This window comes from Mustela putorius, unplaced genomic scaffold, assembly GCF_011764305.1.
Source record: "Mustela putorius furo isolate JIRA1106 unplaced genomic scaffold, ASM1176430v1.1 tig00003834_pilon_pilon_pilon, whole genome shotgun sequence".
Taxonomy (NCBI): domain Eukaryota; kingdom Metazoa; phylum Chordata; class Mammalia; order Carnivora; family Mustelidae; genus Mustela; species Mustela putorius.
Genome location: NW_025421987.1, coordinates 100,510,371 through 100,527,690, shown reverse-complemented (window position 1 = coordinate 100,527,690; position 17,320 = coordinate 100,510,371). Strand labels below are relative to the sequence as shown.

Here is a 17,320-nt window from a genome sequence, read left to right as displayed (position 1 = left end):
TGCCAGCTCTGGGTGTCTCTCTTTTTTGGTTGGGGGATTCAAGATACCCTGCCTCTGTGTTATGCCTCACACTCTGAGTTCCCAAACCACCTTGCCGCTTTCTTAGCATCCTTTAGAGTTCTCCTTTGCCTGTTTCTCATGCCATTTCCAGGGTTTATGCTTAGTGGGAAGGAGCAAGGAAAAAGTCTATACCATCTTGTCTGGACCAGAAGACCCTCGCCTACTGAATTTTATGTCTTCTTTATCTGTTAAAATTTTTAATTTTTGTTTCTGTTTTGCTATTTTAGACCCAGTTACATTATAGACATCAAAAATCTGAAAGTAATCTTTGCCTCATGCACGCATTTAATCTATTTTCTCTGGATATAATTAATGAGGCTGGGGGGAAAAAACGAATGTGTCAACACAATAGAATCTAAATTGAGAATAAGGCCATATACATAAAGATACTGTTGAGAAGCATGCGCGCACGCGCGCACACACACACACACACACACACACCCCTCCTTTCAGACCATCTCCTTCCAATCTTCTCAAGGAGCATCTCTACATAAAGCACAGATGGATTCATGAAACCAGCGAAGGGATTGGGGAAAATGGGAGGGAGTAGTAGAGCTTACTATAGAGAGGGCATAGTCCTCTCCTCCTGGGGTTCTCTCAGTGGCCAGACCTACCTCGATGCTTCTGCTTAGAAAATCTCAACTCTACAAGGCTGGGCGGTGCCAGGAGAAAGGTGACTCCAAACTATCCAAGTCCACGGTAACTCCAAACTATCCAAGAAAAGCCAAGCTGGCTCTTCTCTGAGCTTTAGTAGGGAAGAAAACTCAGTTCAGTCAAGTGTACCAAAGTAAGTATTAATTTGGGACAGAATCCTTAGGTCAGTATATTTTCTTTCTAATTTACTTGTATATTATGTTGTTCCCAAGAAGAATGTATAGTGATTTTAGTGGATACATAATATGTGAGGATATATAAATTAGATGTAGGCCAAAAAAAAAAAAAAGGAGGAGGGGGAGGAGAAAATAAGGGATAGAGATAAGTTTGGTGTCTAACTGCTTCTTAGTGATCTTCCACACTTGCCTAAATAACCCATGAGAGTATTTCCTGTTCCATCTCTGACTTGACCCTCAGGAACACTCAGGACTGGGCATGGGGTGTAGAAAGGTGGACTCCTAAAATGGAGGTATGTTATAGAGATACAGATAAGTTTCTGTGGAAATTTCCTTATTCAATAAATTTCCTGTACCTGAAACATGTTTGATTTCCTCTTAAAGATTCCTGAGTTCTCACTTTGAGAATGGCCATAGTTCTGAGCTCTGTAACCTAGTTGAAGCCTTGGGCTACTAATTTCCTGAAAGATCACAAACCAGTTAGAGTCCATTACAAGTCAGATACTCTAAATGTGCAGAGTGTGAGCCAAGGCTAACACTACAGTCATTAATTCCTCAAACTCTGGTTTTTAATATTTTTCTATTTTGTTCTCAGAATCTGCAAGATAGAGACTTGCAGTGTCCCTCCCAAGTCAGCTGGAAATCTGGGTGATGTTGATGACATGTGAGAGCTGAGGAGTAGCCAAAGATGTAGCGCTGTGCCAGGTGACTAAATGACCACACTCCTTCCACTATGGGAGCTGTCTCTCTCCTGGGGAATAGAACACAAAAGAATCCAGTCAGCTGGGGAATCTATTGTCTGTGCATACAACATACAAGGTTCACTTGATCCTGGTGCAAATCCTAGGTGAGTTGTGGGATAACATAACTGAACCTAAAAAATACTTCTTGACTCCTCATGAAGCCAGTCTCTTCCCCAGGCTTAGGTTTTTCTTTCATAACTTCCTGGAGCGTTCCTCAAATACCTTTAATGTTTAAAAATTTCTTACAGTCTCATTCACTTTGCCTCCTGATGACTTTAACACCTTCAGATCTCCCTTAGACTGAAAAAAGGACCCTGTCCATTCGTCAGCCCATCTCCCTACCATTTGTTCATGAAGACATGGCCCAGTTCTTCTTTTCCTATTCATATTCTCTTGAACCATTCCTTTTTGGCCCTTTTCTAAGAAGTTGAGCTTTATACCTTAGTATTTCTCTCAAGTTATTTTTAAAATATCATTACCTCTTTCTGATCAAACTCAGTGACTTTTCTTCAGCTTGATCCTTTGGCTTTTTCAACTTTTCTATCAGGGCAAGGACAATGTCTATGTTTCTATGTTTCTCATATTTCTCTAACTATGTATTATTGGGGATCATTCCTAAGTTTTGAATATCTATAGCTATAGTCCATGAATGTGACCTTGAAATGGCAAAACAAGGTATCTGTCCCAAAACCTATCGTTAAATGCATTGTATATGTATATACATTCATGTTACTATAAAAAAAAATTGTTTCCATTTTATCAGGAAAATGAGTTTTAGGGAGCGTGGCTTCTAATCAAAATGCAATGGGATGAATATTCTCTGATACAAAGAAAAGCAATGAAATGGGACAAAAGAAACTTGGGCAGGGCTTGCTGAAGAGAAACCTAGACATGATCAAGGAATAGACATTGTATTAAAAGGAGAGGATTAAGTATACTGAGTAAAAAATTTTTTTATTAAATCAAGTCAAGAAAAATGAAAAAAAAAAAAGAATCTTGGATTCTCTTTTGAAAGTTTGAGTTTAACTTGGAGAAGAAGGAATGCAGGAGTTTTCTTTTGTATTAGAAGAGGAGAGTATAGGGCAACTTTGTAACAAACCAGAAATGCCTTGGGAAGCCCTTTCTTGTAGGGCAAGATTAGAAAGAAAGATAATCCATTTGAAGGAGGCCAGGAACACAGGAGCAACCCAGTCTGAAACCACAGGAGTTTAAAACTTGACATTACAGTTTCCTGTATTTCTGAGGATGTAGCCTTTGATGAAGTGAAAAAAACACCAGACCTGAGGTCAGATCTCTGCTGGAATCCTGATTCTGTAGTCAAATGGGAGATTCCTCGACATAACTCCCATTTTCTCATGTGCACTGTGCAGAGAATAGTTCTCTTACCTTTTTGGATGGAAGCCCTTGTTCCTCAGTATCTACTTGCTAAACATTATCCTTCAGAGAGAAGGTTCCATGTAAGCCAAGAGGTTTTTTGATTAATGCATACTTCTCTGGATATTTAATAAAGTATTTTTAATAAGCATTTTGTTAAAAGTTATGGTGAAGCTGTAACTGCTGAAAAATTGATTTTAAAAAATAGTGATACATTTATTAACTCAGGGAGCAACCGCAAGCTTCGTTATACATAATCAAAGATTGCCATCTAGTGGCCCAATTGTATTATAAGTTCTGAAGTTAGCAGCAAGCTCCTGAAGGCTTCAGTGGTTAGAAAAGTGTATGGGGAGAGGGGGAGGGAGAAAAGTGTATGGGAAGCATCCAGCCCCACCAAGGAGAGCAGCAAAGAGTAAGACTTTGGCCCTGGAGGCTTTTGCTTCACTGAAGGCATTCAAAATTCAGACTATAAACAAAACACTGTGCTCTTCAAACCAACCAATCTTCTAAAGCCAGCCATAGCCCTGGGCCTGTACTCATTCAGAATATGAGTAAACAGTTCAATGTGATAAAGTGATAACTCATTGGGAGACAAGCTCAGAGAAATCCAAAACAATGAAGGCCTTCAAAATGATCCTGAGCAAAATCTTTGCATCTTGTGAGCAACTTTACAACAGAAAATTTGGTTTGCTTGTGGTAGAATTAGTGGTGTGTACATCTTAATGATAAAGGAAGCTGTGAGACTTTTAGAAAATGAAGAAGAAATAAAGTTACCAGGAAGAAATATAACAGGAAAACACCACTGCCCGAAATGTTCTTGTTTCTTTCAAATGAGGTTGCATAAAGTTACTGAAAAGGTACAGGCTTGAGAGTCAGCAGGCCACCCATGTTCACATTCTGGCTTCACTGCCTATTCGCTATGTGACGTCAAGCATGATCTCCAATGTCACTGAGCTTCACACATTGTTGCAAAGATTAAATAAATAATTTTGGAAAAGGCTTACCCCAATATCTGGAACATAGCAAGTGTTCCTTTCACCCTACTCTCACTTATAAGAAACCACATAATTTCACTTAAAGAGAAGAGAGTTAAGAAAAACTTCAAAGATAGGGTTTGGATTTGGGGCCAAAAACTGCCTTTCAAATTACATTTTTTTCTGTTAAAATGAAGATAAGAGACAGTCTAGTCACTCTCTGAATAAAGTAGCAGCGGTTGTCCTGGCTTTAACTGGTTCCAGGTGTTCTTCCAGGATGTAATTTTCTTATTGATAACATGGAAGAAAGAATTGTATCCACTATAAAAATGAAGACAAGAGTATAAACCTCACAGGATGCTGTGAGGGTTAAATGGAATATGGCATCAATGGCCATAGTTAGGTACCACTTAGTAAGGATACTACTAAATTTCATTGTTACTGGCCTTTGCCTCTTTCCTGGGACATCTATGAGAACTGTCATTATTTTAGAACTACCTACAGAACTTTGCTACCTTCCTCATGAATTACTCTTTCACCATGGCTCTTATCTAGAAAGGCTAGCACTATAGCTCCTATAAGGTGCCTGTTTCTTTGCACACTCCAGGCCTGGGATTGGTTTAAATCTTGCATTTCCAGACATCCTTGGAAGTGTGTGGGAGACTAAAATTCTTCCTATAATATTCTCTACTCTGAGAACTTCCTTCAGAACCTACTACATATCCTTTTATCTCAAAGGAAGCAAAGTAGAAAAGGATTTTGGTCAGATAGAGAAATAGGTTTTCATTTAAGTTGACTCTGAAGGCAGTTCATGAATATTTTTGAGCCATGGAAGCATAATTTTGCAAAGTGACATAAGGGAAAACATCGTTTTAGTATATCAATTATAAAATAAATGTTTTAGGTCACATCTTTCAAAAAAAATGAAGGCTTAAAATGCCTATGATCCCTCGTTGCACCCCTTTTAGGTTAGTAAGCTATGACTGGCACTCACTGGCACCTTGCCTATTCCAGAACCCTAAAGTTTTAACTCGTATTTGGGATATAAGTTGTTTTTTATTTGCTTGTTTGTTTAATCAGTTTAAGGATTCTTTCCAGGGGGTCTCACCGGACCTCATCCTCGAATACAAGGCCTTACACACTGACTTGCTATCCCCAGAAGTGGCACAAACGTCCTCTGTCAGGCTGCGTGGTCTAATTTGGGGTATGGAAATAGGGTTGCTAAGTAAAGACAGGCAGCTATGACAGGAAGTAAAGTCTTAGCCACGAAACCTGCATTTAAGTCTTAGCTCCACTACTCAGGGGCGCTGAATTATTCTGGGCCTTGTTTCTTCATCTGTGAAATGGGGGAACCCTGCCTCACGAGACTGTGAGGAGGGCTGGTCTGAGGATGAGAAGGCCCTTTTTAAGCATCAAGCATGGAGCCCTCCTCTGCCCTCTGGATGGCACAGATCCCTTCTAGCTCTGACAAGAGGTCTCACCATGCCTACAGGGTAAGCTCAAGGACGAGGTACCCTCATCAGGGGCAGGCGGGGTGGCCTCTGTCAGCTGTGGCCAAGCCCCGCTCTGCCCACACCCCACCCGCAGCAAGATGCCCCAGGCTCACCGAGCTCCTCTCCACACTCCCTTTTTTCCTGCCATTCTTGCCTGGCATAACATCCAGTGAGCGGTAGCTGGGTGGCTTCTCCTCAGGCCAGTTAGAGGAGTGTGAGCTGTGGTGGCGGTGGGTTCCCCAGCTCTGGGGGTGCCTCTCCTGCTCATCCTCCTCAGAGCTCCAGGAACTGAGGCCAGAAGGCAAGGGAGGGGAGTAGCTACGGTGTCTGCGCCTCCGGTGCCTCTGTGCATTCTCCCGGGGTCTGGGCCTGCGGGGTCCGTCTGGGTACCGGCTCCGGAGAGGTGGGTGGTCGGGCCGCCAATGGGCCTCCCTTGATGAGGGGCCGTCGCTGAGGCTGTCCCTGTCTGACCAGGGCAAAGGGGACCCATGCACCCCAGAGCGGTGGTGTCTTCCCCTCCGAAGTCGGTTCAGCTCCCGTGCCTCCAATGCCCAGCGCTTAGGCTCCTGGTCCTGAAGCTCCTGGTGGAAATCAGAATAGTGGGGCTGCCTTCTCCCCTCCTTTGGATCCCAGGGTCCAGAGGGAATTGGGGTAAGCCTTTGCTGGTGGGAGGAGTTGCTGGTCCTCCTTGAGGACGGCAGGTCTCTGATCAGTGGGGGCAGGTGGATGATTCTGTGCTCCACAACCTCAGAGCCCAGAGAGGACAGCATGCTGCAGGCTTGGCCAGATATGGCTTTGAGGTCATGGGGCAGAGGCTGGGCTGGGTTGAAGTTCCGCAGCTCTTTCTCCAAATACTCTAAGACACCATTTGCAATGGGAGTGTGAGCGGTGGTCTGGGTCATTGGCATCGGTGGGAGGCTGGATCGCAGGGACAAATCTGAATAGAAACAAGGATAAGAACATGCAGAACTGCTGGCCCAAAACATACTCCTCAGAACCAGGGCACCAGAATGCCACATTAATCAGCTTGCATCTATCCCGACCCCATCCTCAATCCCAGACACCCGCCATATTGGTCATGAGGGTCCCAATGTAGACCCAGTGCCTACCCTTGCCCTCTGCCCCCTTCCATCCCAAATCTCGGGCAAGGTTTACCTCGCTGCAGCAGCGGGTTCATTGGATAAGATGAAACCTGGGAGCTCCTGTCCGCCCCCCAGTATGGGGGTTTTTCCATCATCTGAGGGCCTAGGGCCTGAGCCTGCTTCAGGTAGCGGTGGCGGGCCAGGGCTGCAGGGGAAAAAGGAGAAATGCAGACCCTCAGCCAGGACAAGTCCCACACCCCCCACTTCACTTCTTTCTACCCAGCAGCCTTGCTAAGAGGCCAGTTTCTAACCTATCTTGTATAGGAGTCAGAGTTAAAGGAGCAGTAACCCATTGGTTATCTGGCAAGGGGCTGGAAATGTACTCCAGGAAAGTATATATATAATATCTGACTTCCCAGTCTTGAAAACATTGCATCATCCTGCCATTCCCAGGTTCCCCTAAGATGTAGGGAGATACATGGATATGAGCAATATGTGAAATCCCAGGTCCTGGGCCAACAAGGCCTTCAGTCACAGACCAAATACAGAAGATGCAGACACAAAGGACTTCGAGGGGGCTGTGAGGCTGGGGCTGCCAGGGAACCTCAGGTCTGCCTGCTCAAGGTGGAAAAAGGAAAACAAAAAACCAAAAAAGGATGTAGGTGTTGAGGTCAATGGGCAGAATTACTGGTAGAGGGAAGGACTCTGAAGAACCTTCTAGCTGGTGTTCTAGACCTTGCAGGGAAGAACTAGTAGGAAGGAGGCAAGAGATGCAAAAAGCTGAAGTAGATCCCAGTGGATCCTTTCTATTCTTCTCCTTATCTCAGAAAGTGTTGGGTTTTCCCTAAGTGGGAGATACCTCTAAGGGATGCAGTGAAGGTAAAGAAGGGAGCATTTCAGGGCAAAAAAAGTCATATAAAAAAGCAGTACAAGGAACCCATAGACGTCACTCCAGTACCCCAGGTGCAGCTAGTGTGAAGCCCACAGTTCCCTCCCCTCCACCCCGTGAGTGCAAATTAAAAACAAAAGCATTTAGTTGGTTTTGTTCATGAATTTCTGTTCTGAGGTAACTGTCTCCCAAGGTCTCTGTCTATCCATGCATGCAGGAAATGTACTTGTGTGTTTCAGGGCAGGAAGTGCCTGCCTCGGGCCCCCGGCTTGACACTTTCACCTCTTCTTGCGTTCCTCAAGCCTCATGGCCACCTCTAAAGCAGTAGGGCTCTGCCTGGGGCTTCCTCTTGGCACAGTAAGAGGGGCAGAAGACAGGCATTCTGGCCCCTGCTGCACAGGGTCAGGGATTTTCTGAGGCCAACAGCTGAGTGGCCATCTGGACCCGGTGGCTCCAGTGTGAAACACACTTCCAGCACAAAACGTGGTTGCTGCTGAGCCCTCAAAAATGTCCAGAGCTGCAGCCGGGACAGTGCATCACAGCCTTGGCTGGAGAAAAGCAGACGCAGACTTGGAGCAGCTCCCCCAGCGGCCACACCTTCAGGTGGCAGCACTCCAGACATTCCACGTGCACAGCACTTTCCTCTCCCTCTTGCTAACCAGTGCCTCCCCCGGCTCCCTTCCTGGGCCACCCTCTGCACACATAATGCCTGGCTTACTACACATGTGCCAGTCATTTTACATAAGCTAACTAATCCTCAGAGCAATGTCTTATGTGGGAATTAGATGAAGAAGCTGGATGCATAGAGGTTGACTTCCTAGTTCAAAGTCCCATAGTTGGTGATGATAGAGGTGACTCTCCGATGCCCAAGCCTGTCCTCTTTCTGCCAAATCACTGAGTCCCCACTCTCCTTTATTTCTGTGATGAAACAAAACACAATTTCCACAGTGGCACCTCCTTGCTTTATTTCTCTCCAAATCAGCTGCACACTTCAAAACCCACTCCAGACTAGTTTCTGCCTCTAAGGCCTGGGGCATCTGACTCTGTTAGGAAAAACCCTACCTACTCCCTACCCCTCTAACTGAATCCTGGCCACTTCCTTCTCCTACTCCCCCAATTCCACAGTTCACAAAGAGAAAGTTGGGCTTATACGTTGTTCCCTGAATGATGCTTTTTAACTAACAGGATCCTCTGCACAGACAGACAGCTCCATAAAGACCCTTACAGATCCTCCATAAGCTTTCCTGTAAAATTTTCCATACTCCAAAGATTAACCCACCTGCTCTCTTCTTAGCTGCCACACCCTTTTTCCCAGGGCCCCACCTTTCCCTGTTGTAATAGAACTTTTGAGTGGAAAACATAGTCTTTGAGCTTCTCCCTGGCCCTCTTGTCCCATGGGGATGTCAGGATTTTCTGCTGTTCACCTAATGGGGAATCAGGCAATAAAAGAAGAGACATGGAGAAAGTAGCTAAGCCTCAAAAGACTCCTAATTAGTTATCTATGAACCTCAGTAGAGTAAAGTCTGCCTTGATCATGCTAAGGCATTAGTTAAAAATACAGATTCTTAGATCCCACTCCCAGATACTCTCCTTCAGTCTAGTGCAAAGCAAGTGCAAGTTGTTAAAAAGCTCCTTAATGCTACTGCAGGAAGCCCAACTGGGGATGAGTATTGAGAGTTCTTAACATCCTTTTGAGAACTGTGGTCCTCAGGGTTAAGTTTCCTTAAATACAAGCTTTGAGGGTCAGATGGACTTTAGCATGAATCCCAGCATGTACCAGCTGTGTGGTTTTGAGTAAATTTCCAGAGTCCCTGGTCCCAGGCTCCTCCTCTGTGAGCTAAGGACAGAAACACCTAGTTCATAAAGTTGCAGATGTTAAATGAAGCAAAACACGTGACGTGCCTAATAGATGTCAGACAACCAAGAGACGGTGGCTCTCACTGTCATAATAAATAGTTACAACAGGTCCCTTATTTTGCCTTAGACCCCACAGGAAATAAAAGTACACATTTGGAGACCAGACCACCAAAGGCCCATTTATCTTCATTTCTGAGGAAAACCCAGGGCATATTCTTTTAAGACGTCTCTTTTGTGAGAGAAATGGCACAGCACATCCCCCTCCTCCAGAGACCAGCACCTCTCCTTCCCTGCAGCCAGCATCACCCATGGTGTCTGAAGCTTTCCTTCTGGACTTCCTAGCCCTTCCCAGCCCCTCTTCACTCTTACAGAACTCACTCTTTACCCTCTTTCAACCCATGATCACACAGTCCTTTCACTTTTCCCCATACTACCAGCCCCCTCTAACTTGACTGGCTAGTCATTTCAGCGACACCATTAGGAGCTTCCTAGAATCCCATGTGCTTGAACTCTTACCATTTCAGCTTTCACTTCCGGCCCCGTGCTGCCAGTGCTGACAGCACAGCCAGGCAACTGACCTCACTCAAATAGCACTCCCCAACATGGCTTCCTTTGACTGATCTATCAAGTCCACTTCCCTCCGTGAGAGCAGTTTAAACATTCCCCTCTTCTCATGTCTTCCCCTCCCCATGAACTCTCAGTTGATGACATCATCTTATTTGAGAAAGAGGAACCAGCCCTGGGCATGGAATTGAGAGTCCAGGATCTGCCACCAATAAGCTGTGTGTGATTGTGCTGAAGTCTCTCTAGGCCTTACTTCCCTCAGTTGTGAGGGGGATGGGGAGGTGGGTGGCACAGATCAGAGATTCCCAGAGTGCCCTGTGGCCTACCACAGGGTATGTCTAGAGGTTCTGTGGGAAGGATGGCCAGCAACTGATCTAGGATTCAGTTTCAATAACTTTCATCTTTAAGATCTACTGTGGGTCATTTACCAGCACTAAGTGAATTACCAAGGGTTACTAAAATTTGTTGTCATTCTCATTTTTCTCCTCGCTGGTCCTCTATTAACTCACTGGAAAGTGGGACCAAGTTAGGGAGGTAGACTGTGGTCAGAGAAGGTTAAGAAGCACCAGTGCCATTCTCAAGCTCCCTTCTGCCACTAGAATTCTGAGTTGCTGAAATCGAGACAGGCTGGTATGAGATCCCTCAGCTTCCCTTATACTTGGACCATCCCTCACATTTTAATGACTCTCTCTCTCTCTCTCTCCAGAGGTCAGACTGCCCTACCTTTCCTTTCTAAATGTAGTCCTTTCTCCATATGCCTGATGTCGCTCCCACCTGTTCCACCTGCTCAGTGATTGTCTCACTTCATAAAGCTTCAGTTTAGTCATTTCCTACTGGCCTTGGTTCTCTGCCTACAAATATGCTTGGGGTTATCTTATTCCAACCAACAATCATACACACCTCTTTCCTCATCCAAGACCTCTCCTTAACAACTTCTGCCTCCTCCATGTACTCTCCTCTTGTCATCAAAATTCTCAGGACAGTCTGCCGTAATGACTCACTCTGAAAGTGACCTCATTTGCTCAAGTCCAGGGATCTTTACTTGTGGCCTGCATTTCTTTGTTATCAGTTCTTCTAAATGAACTCTAAAAACTTAGAAGAAACCACTCTCCCACCAGAACCTGTTATCAGCTTACTGAAACAGTGGATACATTTATCATTTGTGTTGGCCTTGTCCCCAGTCCTGCCTGTTTTTAGTGCCCCACAGACCTAGGGATTCTAAGAAGGCATCTTGGGAGTGATTTTCCCATCTCTTTTTGTGTATTACTACTCCAGTGACAGTGACTTCTCCATGGCATCTCTCCCACAGGCTCCTGAAAGGTAAGGGGTTCCACGGCCCAATATTGAGTTCTCTGCTATTTTCCCTCTCTTTAAGGAAGCCATTGGTATCACTGCCAAGCCAATTGTAGTCTCCATGTAGAGGCTGTGGCAGCCTCTACTGTGTGAGATTCAGGCACTCATAAGTCAGGTGAACCTGGATTCAACACCATACTGCCACTGCTACCATTTAGCTGTGACCACTCTGACCTTCAGTCCCCTCATCTGTTCAGTAGAGATGATATAGCCTTCTAGGGTTGTGAGGATTCATCTAGGGAAATATATGCGAAGGGCCAATACATGGCAGACATCCAATAATTTAGTTCTCTTTTCCTGTAAGACAGCCTGGAACACAAGCCTAAAACCAGATGCAGGCTACTGACCTTCTTGACATTGTGGATTAAGTTTTGTTTCTTTCTTAAGAAGCAATTCCTTATCTTTTCTTTTAAAAAATTCCTGTTCAAATGAACCAGACTGATAAGAGAAATAAAAGTGATTATCTCTGAGTGCTCAGATTAGTCTTTACATTTTCCTGAAATTCTCAAGTTTTCTACAATGTAATACTTATATTAGGGAAAAGGGTTTTAAGGACATAAAACTCCCTCCATTTAAAGCAGTTGATCCCATGCCATCTATTTACTAAGAAAAGAATTTTATAGAATAATTTTTTACAAAAAAGATTGGCATTCCACAGCCACATATTTTAGGACATGACATAATTCTGTTCTAAATGTCAAATTTCAGCCAACCAAAAGAAAGAGCACATTAAAAGCAAGATCTTCTGCTCTGTCTCTCCTTCCTCTAAACCTCCTTCCTTCATCTAAAAACAGGTTCTCAAAGTGTGGCCCACAGATCAGCAGCATCACATCACTTGAGAACTTTTTTTTTTTTTTTTTTAAAGATTTTATTTATTTATTTGACAGAGAGAAATCACAAGCAGATGGAGAGGCAGGCAGAGAGAGAGAGGGAAGCAGGCTCCCTGCTGAGCAGAGAGCCCAATGTGGGACTCGATCTCAGGACCCTGAGATCATGACCCGAGCCGAAGGCAGCGGCTTAACCCACTGAGCCACCCAGGCGCCCCACTTGAGAACTTTTTGAGAATACAAATTCTCAGGCCTATCCAAAACCAGTTAAATGAGAAACTCTGGAGGTAGAGCCAGGAACAAAGTTTTACCAAGCCCTAGGTGATTGTTAAGTTTAAGAACCACTGCTTTAGTACTTCTCTCCTCTATCTGTTCTCTTCAAGCCATCTCTAAGGGGTGGCCTCCTCTCTCCCTACGACATTCAAACCACCCACTCCAGCCACTCCCTTTCAAAGCAAGGTGAGTACTAGGAGCAAATACTGAAGCACAGGTTTATCAGGGCCACTGAGAAAATGCCATCAGTAGGCAGAACAACTGGAAGGAGACCTTAGACAGGCTAGGATGCAGACAGGCAGAAATCTTCCCCCTTGGGTCTACAACTTCCTGGAGCATAATTTTCTGGGCTGAGGTCAAAGACCTCTGCACCTGTGATGGGAGAAGGGCATGGAGGAGAACCTGGAAGGACCCAAGGTGTTGGCCTGGTGTGTGAGGCTGATGTATTTGAGAAAGCAGTCTGCAGCATCACCCCTCCCATGGCTCGGCCGTCCCCTCTCACCTTCCTCAGGGCAGCAGCAGCGGGCAGGGCAGCAGGGGCAGCGGATGTAGCAGCAGCAATACTGAGGACAGCACTGGCACCAGCACACCCCGACTAGCAGGAGCAGAAGGAGGGCTCCCAGAATGATGAAGATCACTGTCAGCCAGTCTGCAGGGGAGACGCCAACAGCAAGCTAAGTAAACATGCCGGTGAGAGCTTCCAGGTCTAATGTTCTAGAGGTCTAATAAATACAGCTCTTAACCTACAGATTACATTCAATCAAAATACTGGCAAAAAAAAAAAAAAAAAAAGGTTTAGCTGCTGTAAGGGAACTTTGGAGGCTGGCAATCCAACAATAACCTGGGCTTGCTTGCTTCTGTTCTTTTTTCTGCATGTGAAAGTGTCACAGTGATGGGGTGGCTAAGAGAAAGCTCCAGCAGCACTTACGCAGGACAATGAGCTTCACCTCCTTATCTGGGTCTCCTGATGTGTCCCCGGGAGCCTCAATGGCACAATAATACACTCCATGGTCCCACCACATCACTTCATTAATCACCAGATCTGCTCCTGCAGGAAGGGAGGGAGAAATTGCCAGGGGTTAAAGGAGAGGGCCTGGGTTTCTGAACTATAGCTTTTAAAGACCCAGCACCGTCCTTCCACACTCTAAGAGGGCCCCTCGTAGTGCAGGGGTAGGCCTCAAGTCCTTTTATTGAGACCCTCCTCTTTCTCCACACAGTACAATGATGGTACAACTGACAATTCAGTGAGTCCTACCAGGTACCATGAATGGATTTTGGACATCACCTCATTTCATTTCCACCATAGCTCTTTGAGTGAGTGAGGTACACATTATAATTTTCTCTCACAGTCATGTAACTTTTGTTCATGGATGTGACCATCCAGGATAAAGTTACTATTTTCTACCTTCTCTTAGAGGTGGACATGGACACGCAACTCCATTGTGGTGGACAGAATGCAAGCAGAAGTGTCACATGATGGCTTCCAGCAACTCTCCTAAAACAGTTTGGGAACATTTTCTTCTTTCTCTTCTTTTCTTTTACTCTGTTATTTGGAAAGCAAATGTGATGGCTGCAATTTTGGACCATGAGGAAGAAAAAGACTTTCTTGGGGAGCAGCAGCTTGGGCCTATCCCTGAGGTCTTAATGGAACAGAGCCACCACACTAATTTTGGACTATCTACTTCCAAATTTATACATGAGAAGAAATAAACTTCTCTACTGTTTAAGTCACTAATACTTTGGGCTTTGGCCTACTCACAATCAAACTCGATACCATCCTGACACAGTAAGTATGCTTATTAGCTTCATTTCAGATGAGGAAACCAAGACTTCAGGAGGCTAAGAAACTGGCCTAACAACAGAGAATTAACGAGTAGCAGAGGTAGGTTCCAATCCATATCTCTGCTGCAACCCTGGTGCTCTTAACTACGAAGTTCTAATGTCCTTTCCAAAGTGTGTGGAGAACTCCACAGCCTGGGTCCCTCACCGGCTGTGAACAGATCCCTCTGGATCTTGGAGGAACAGGTTATGAGATGAAGTTGAATAAGGAAGGATAAAATGCCAATATTTTAAGGGTATGTGACTCAATGTTCAACAAAGGATTTTCAGTTTTCATGAGCACCATGCGTTGGGCTACCTCATTAAGATATCGAATGGTATGTTCAAGTTTAGTAAACGCTACAAATCGTCATTGAAGACCTTGTGTGGGTCCAGCTCTATGACAGATCTGCAGAGGAACAAGACTCATTTCCATCCTAAAAGGGCTTAAAGTCCAGTCATGCATCAGGGCAGCCTCCATGGTAAAGTGCCAGGGGACATCTTCGAATTCCTTTTTAAAAACCCTTAGCATTATAGACTTGCTCCTGCTTACTTGGCAGTCCCATCTGTAATTCTTCATTATCTGTTCATCAAAAAATATTGATTGAGGAAATGAAACAAAAATGCAAGGTCATGCACCACTGGAGCTAACTTCAACTTCTGTTTCCTCCTCTTTCTACGTCAATATCTACGATTTTTTTTCCTACCCATGATTTTCCAGACAAACTACCTTTCCCAGAAATAAGCTTACTCCAGACTTGGAAGAATGGTAAAAATGCTTCAGAGGAAATTCCCTCTCAGTGTTACTCTGCATTAAAAATCTGCTCCAATTTTTATTAGAGACATAAAGATTTTTCTAGGGATGTCACAATAATGGAGACATTCAGATATGTTAATATTTTAAATAATCCAAGAACTGACTTGACATGGTCATCTCAAATGATGTACACACAGGCATAAAGTGACAGAAAACAAGGGCTCCAGGAAATCATGACAACTATGGAGGCAGAAATAAAAACCAAGGGGAAATACTGCTTTCCCACTGGTATAAGGGAGAAGCAGAGTTTGATCCAAAGGTGACTGGGATTAGAGATAGTGGATAGTATTACTCAAAATTAGAAAAAAAATTAGTGGGGACTGTCACCTGTGGGAACTTTCATCCTTCAAAAACTATAAAGGAGACTTGCCAATTAAAGATACTTTAAGTTTTGGAGTCAGATGAGGGCTAATTCTGCAGGCTCTAGGAAAAAGAGAACCATCCTGAATCTTTAAGGAAGAACCTAGAGACCAGAAAAGGACAGATGTACCTAAGGCCAAGAGTTTAAGGGCTGGCTTGGGGAAATCAGGGATTGCAAGTAAAAGAATCAGACTTAAATATTACAGCCAAAGTATTATACACAATTTTGGAAGAAAATGTTAAATTGGCTCCCTTTAAATGATCTTCATTTAAATGGTCATAGAGCGTTCACTGATTTCTTCACATTGTTGTTACAGGTACCCTGAGTGACTTGCTTCATGTATTCTCCCTTCTTTTTTCCCTTTTAACCAGCAAATATTTATTTTACACTGCCTGTGAAGCTCATTGAAACAGGCTCTGAATTCTGCCAATAACCCAATTTGGCAATCCTAGATTTCAAGACAGGAATGTGGGCACTAGCCCATCCATCCAAAAGTATTCTCCGTGATCATAACTAAAGTTCACTGCACAGTTAATATTTGCTAAGTGTTTTATGCATATCATCTCACTTAATCCTGACAACTCTCCTGGAGATGGATAGTACTACAGCATGTCCCATTTTGTAGAAGCTGAGGTTAAAAAAAAATTGAAGGGACTTGCCCAAGTTCACATACCCTGTTAGTGCAGATGGGGACCCACACCCAGTCTGACTACAGACTGAGGGCTCTAACTACCAGTCCCTGTACTAAGCACAAAGAATAAATATGCTTTTCACATAGCTCTTAGATATCACATTTGATATTTACTTCAGTGTACAGAGACCAGTATGTCCTGCTTTCAGTTGAGGTAACAGGGGCCAGAGAAAATGTCTGTTACAGGTCCATGAACTTAGCAGGTGGAAGCAGGCAGAGACGCGGCCAGGTCTTTGGATTCTAAGGCTAATGTTCTTTCCTCTACCAATGGGCCATGATGGTTTCCAGGCGGCCATCTGTTTGGAAGCCCCTTAGACATGTACAAGAGGAGTGGCCAGAGGGAAACTCAGGGGGCCTGGCATTCATGCAGGCCCTGAGAGCAGTTTATGGGAGGGAGCAAACAAGCCTGAGCCACACCTCAGCCATGAAAAAGCAAAAGAAACCACCCACTCCCAGACTCTTAGCCAAAGCTGTAGGATATATCATCCAGAGACCAGTTTTTCAGGGGAGTGACTTCAGATGGTGGTAACAGCCTTCTATATATCTGGCACTTTCCTCAAACAAACAAACAAAGAAACAAAGCAAACAAACAAAAAGAAAGAAAGAAAGAAAGAAAGAAAGAAAGAAAGAAAGAAAGAAAGAGAAAGAAAGAAAAGGAGGAAATCCCCACAATGACTCAGCCAGCCAGGCCCAGTATCTGCACCTCCAGGCAGCCCTAGATGCCACCGCCTCCCCTGCACTCACGGTTCTGAATGGTGATCTTGCGCTGCCGGTAATCCACCCCCAGCACGGGCTCATTCTGCCCCCTCCGCTGAGCCACGATGCGCACCTCACGCTGGCTGTCATTGCAGTCATTGGATGGGTCCTGGCCCAGGGATAAAGCTGCCTGGTATGCTGAGGAAAGAGGACAGTCAAGTCACACAGTACTGGGGAATTCCCAGGAGGAAAGGAGCCCTTACTGTTCCCTAGAGCAGCGAAGCTTCTCATTTTTATCCTGAGCTCATTTGTCTACTCCTGCTAAACATGAAGATTCTGGGACTGAGGGTCTGGAGTGGAGCTCTGAGAGTCTGCATTTCTTATGAACTCTCAGGTGACAAAATGAACCTTTGGAAGCAAGTCCAGACCCCCTAAAAGGCCATCATTTCCAAATCCTGGCTCCATGCCCCTGTATCCTATTCCATCTACCTTTGCTTCATTTTTGGTCACCCCAGATTCTGTTTCAATGGGGTTCATCTACCTGCCCTTTTAATACATTTGCTGGTGGCAAATGCCTTCTGTCCTGGTCTCTCCTCCCTTCCGACTTTATTTGAAGAG

General features: G+C 44.6%; 1 protein-coding gene and 1 long non-coding RNA gene across 5 annotated transcripts in view; one reads left to right on the top strand and one right to left on the bottom strand.

Moving 5' to 3' along the window:
• Window positions 1–1,441: 1,441 nt before the first annotated feature.
• Window positions 1,442–17,320, bottom strand: part of ILDR1 (immunoglobulin like domain containing receptor 1) — a 29,403-nt gene continuing 13,524 nt past the window's right edge. The window contains exons 3-8 of one of the 4 annotated variants that reach the window (XM_004745477.3): window positions 16,751–16,900; window positions 13,248–13,367; window positions 12,822–12,968; window positions 6,630–6,761; window positions 5,588–6,411; window positions 1,442–1,641 (exon numbers count right to left, since the gene is read on the bottom strand). In XM_004745477.3, the coding sequence (XP_004745534.2) occupies window positions 1,600–1,641; window positions 5,588–6,411; window positions 6,630–6,761; window positions 12,822–12,968; window positions 13,248–13,367; window positions 16,751–16,900 (1,415 nt within the window). In that variant the 3' untranslated portion in view covers window positions 1,442–1,599. Of the gene's footprint in view, window positions 6,412–6,629; window positions 6,762–12,821; window positions 12,969–13,247; window positions 13,368–16,750; window positions 16,901–17,320 lie in introns of all 4 variants that reach the window. The other 3 variants (XM_004745479.3, XM_004745476.3, XM_004745478.3) reach the window with 3 other exon arrangements.
• On the top strand, window positions 12,901–16,756 carry LOC123394445. Its single transcript, XR_006609220.1, has 3 exons — window positions 12,901–13,009; window positions 13,537–13,642; window positions 13,735–16,756. It is a non-coding gene; the product is annotated as an uncharacterized LOC123394445 (long non-coding RNA).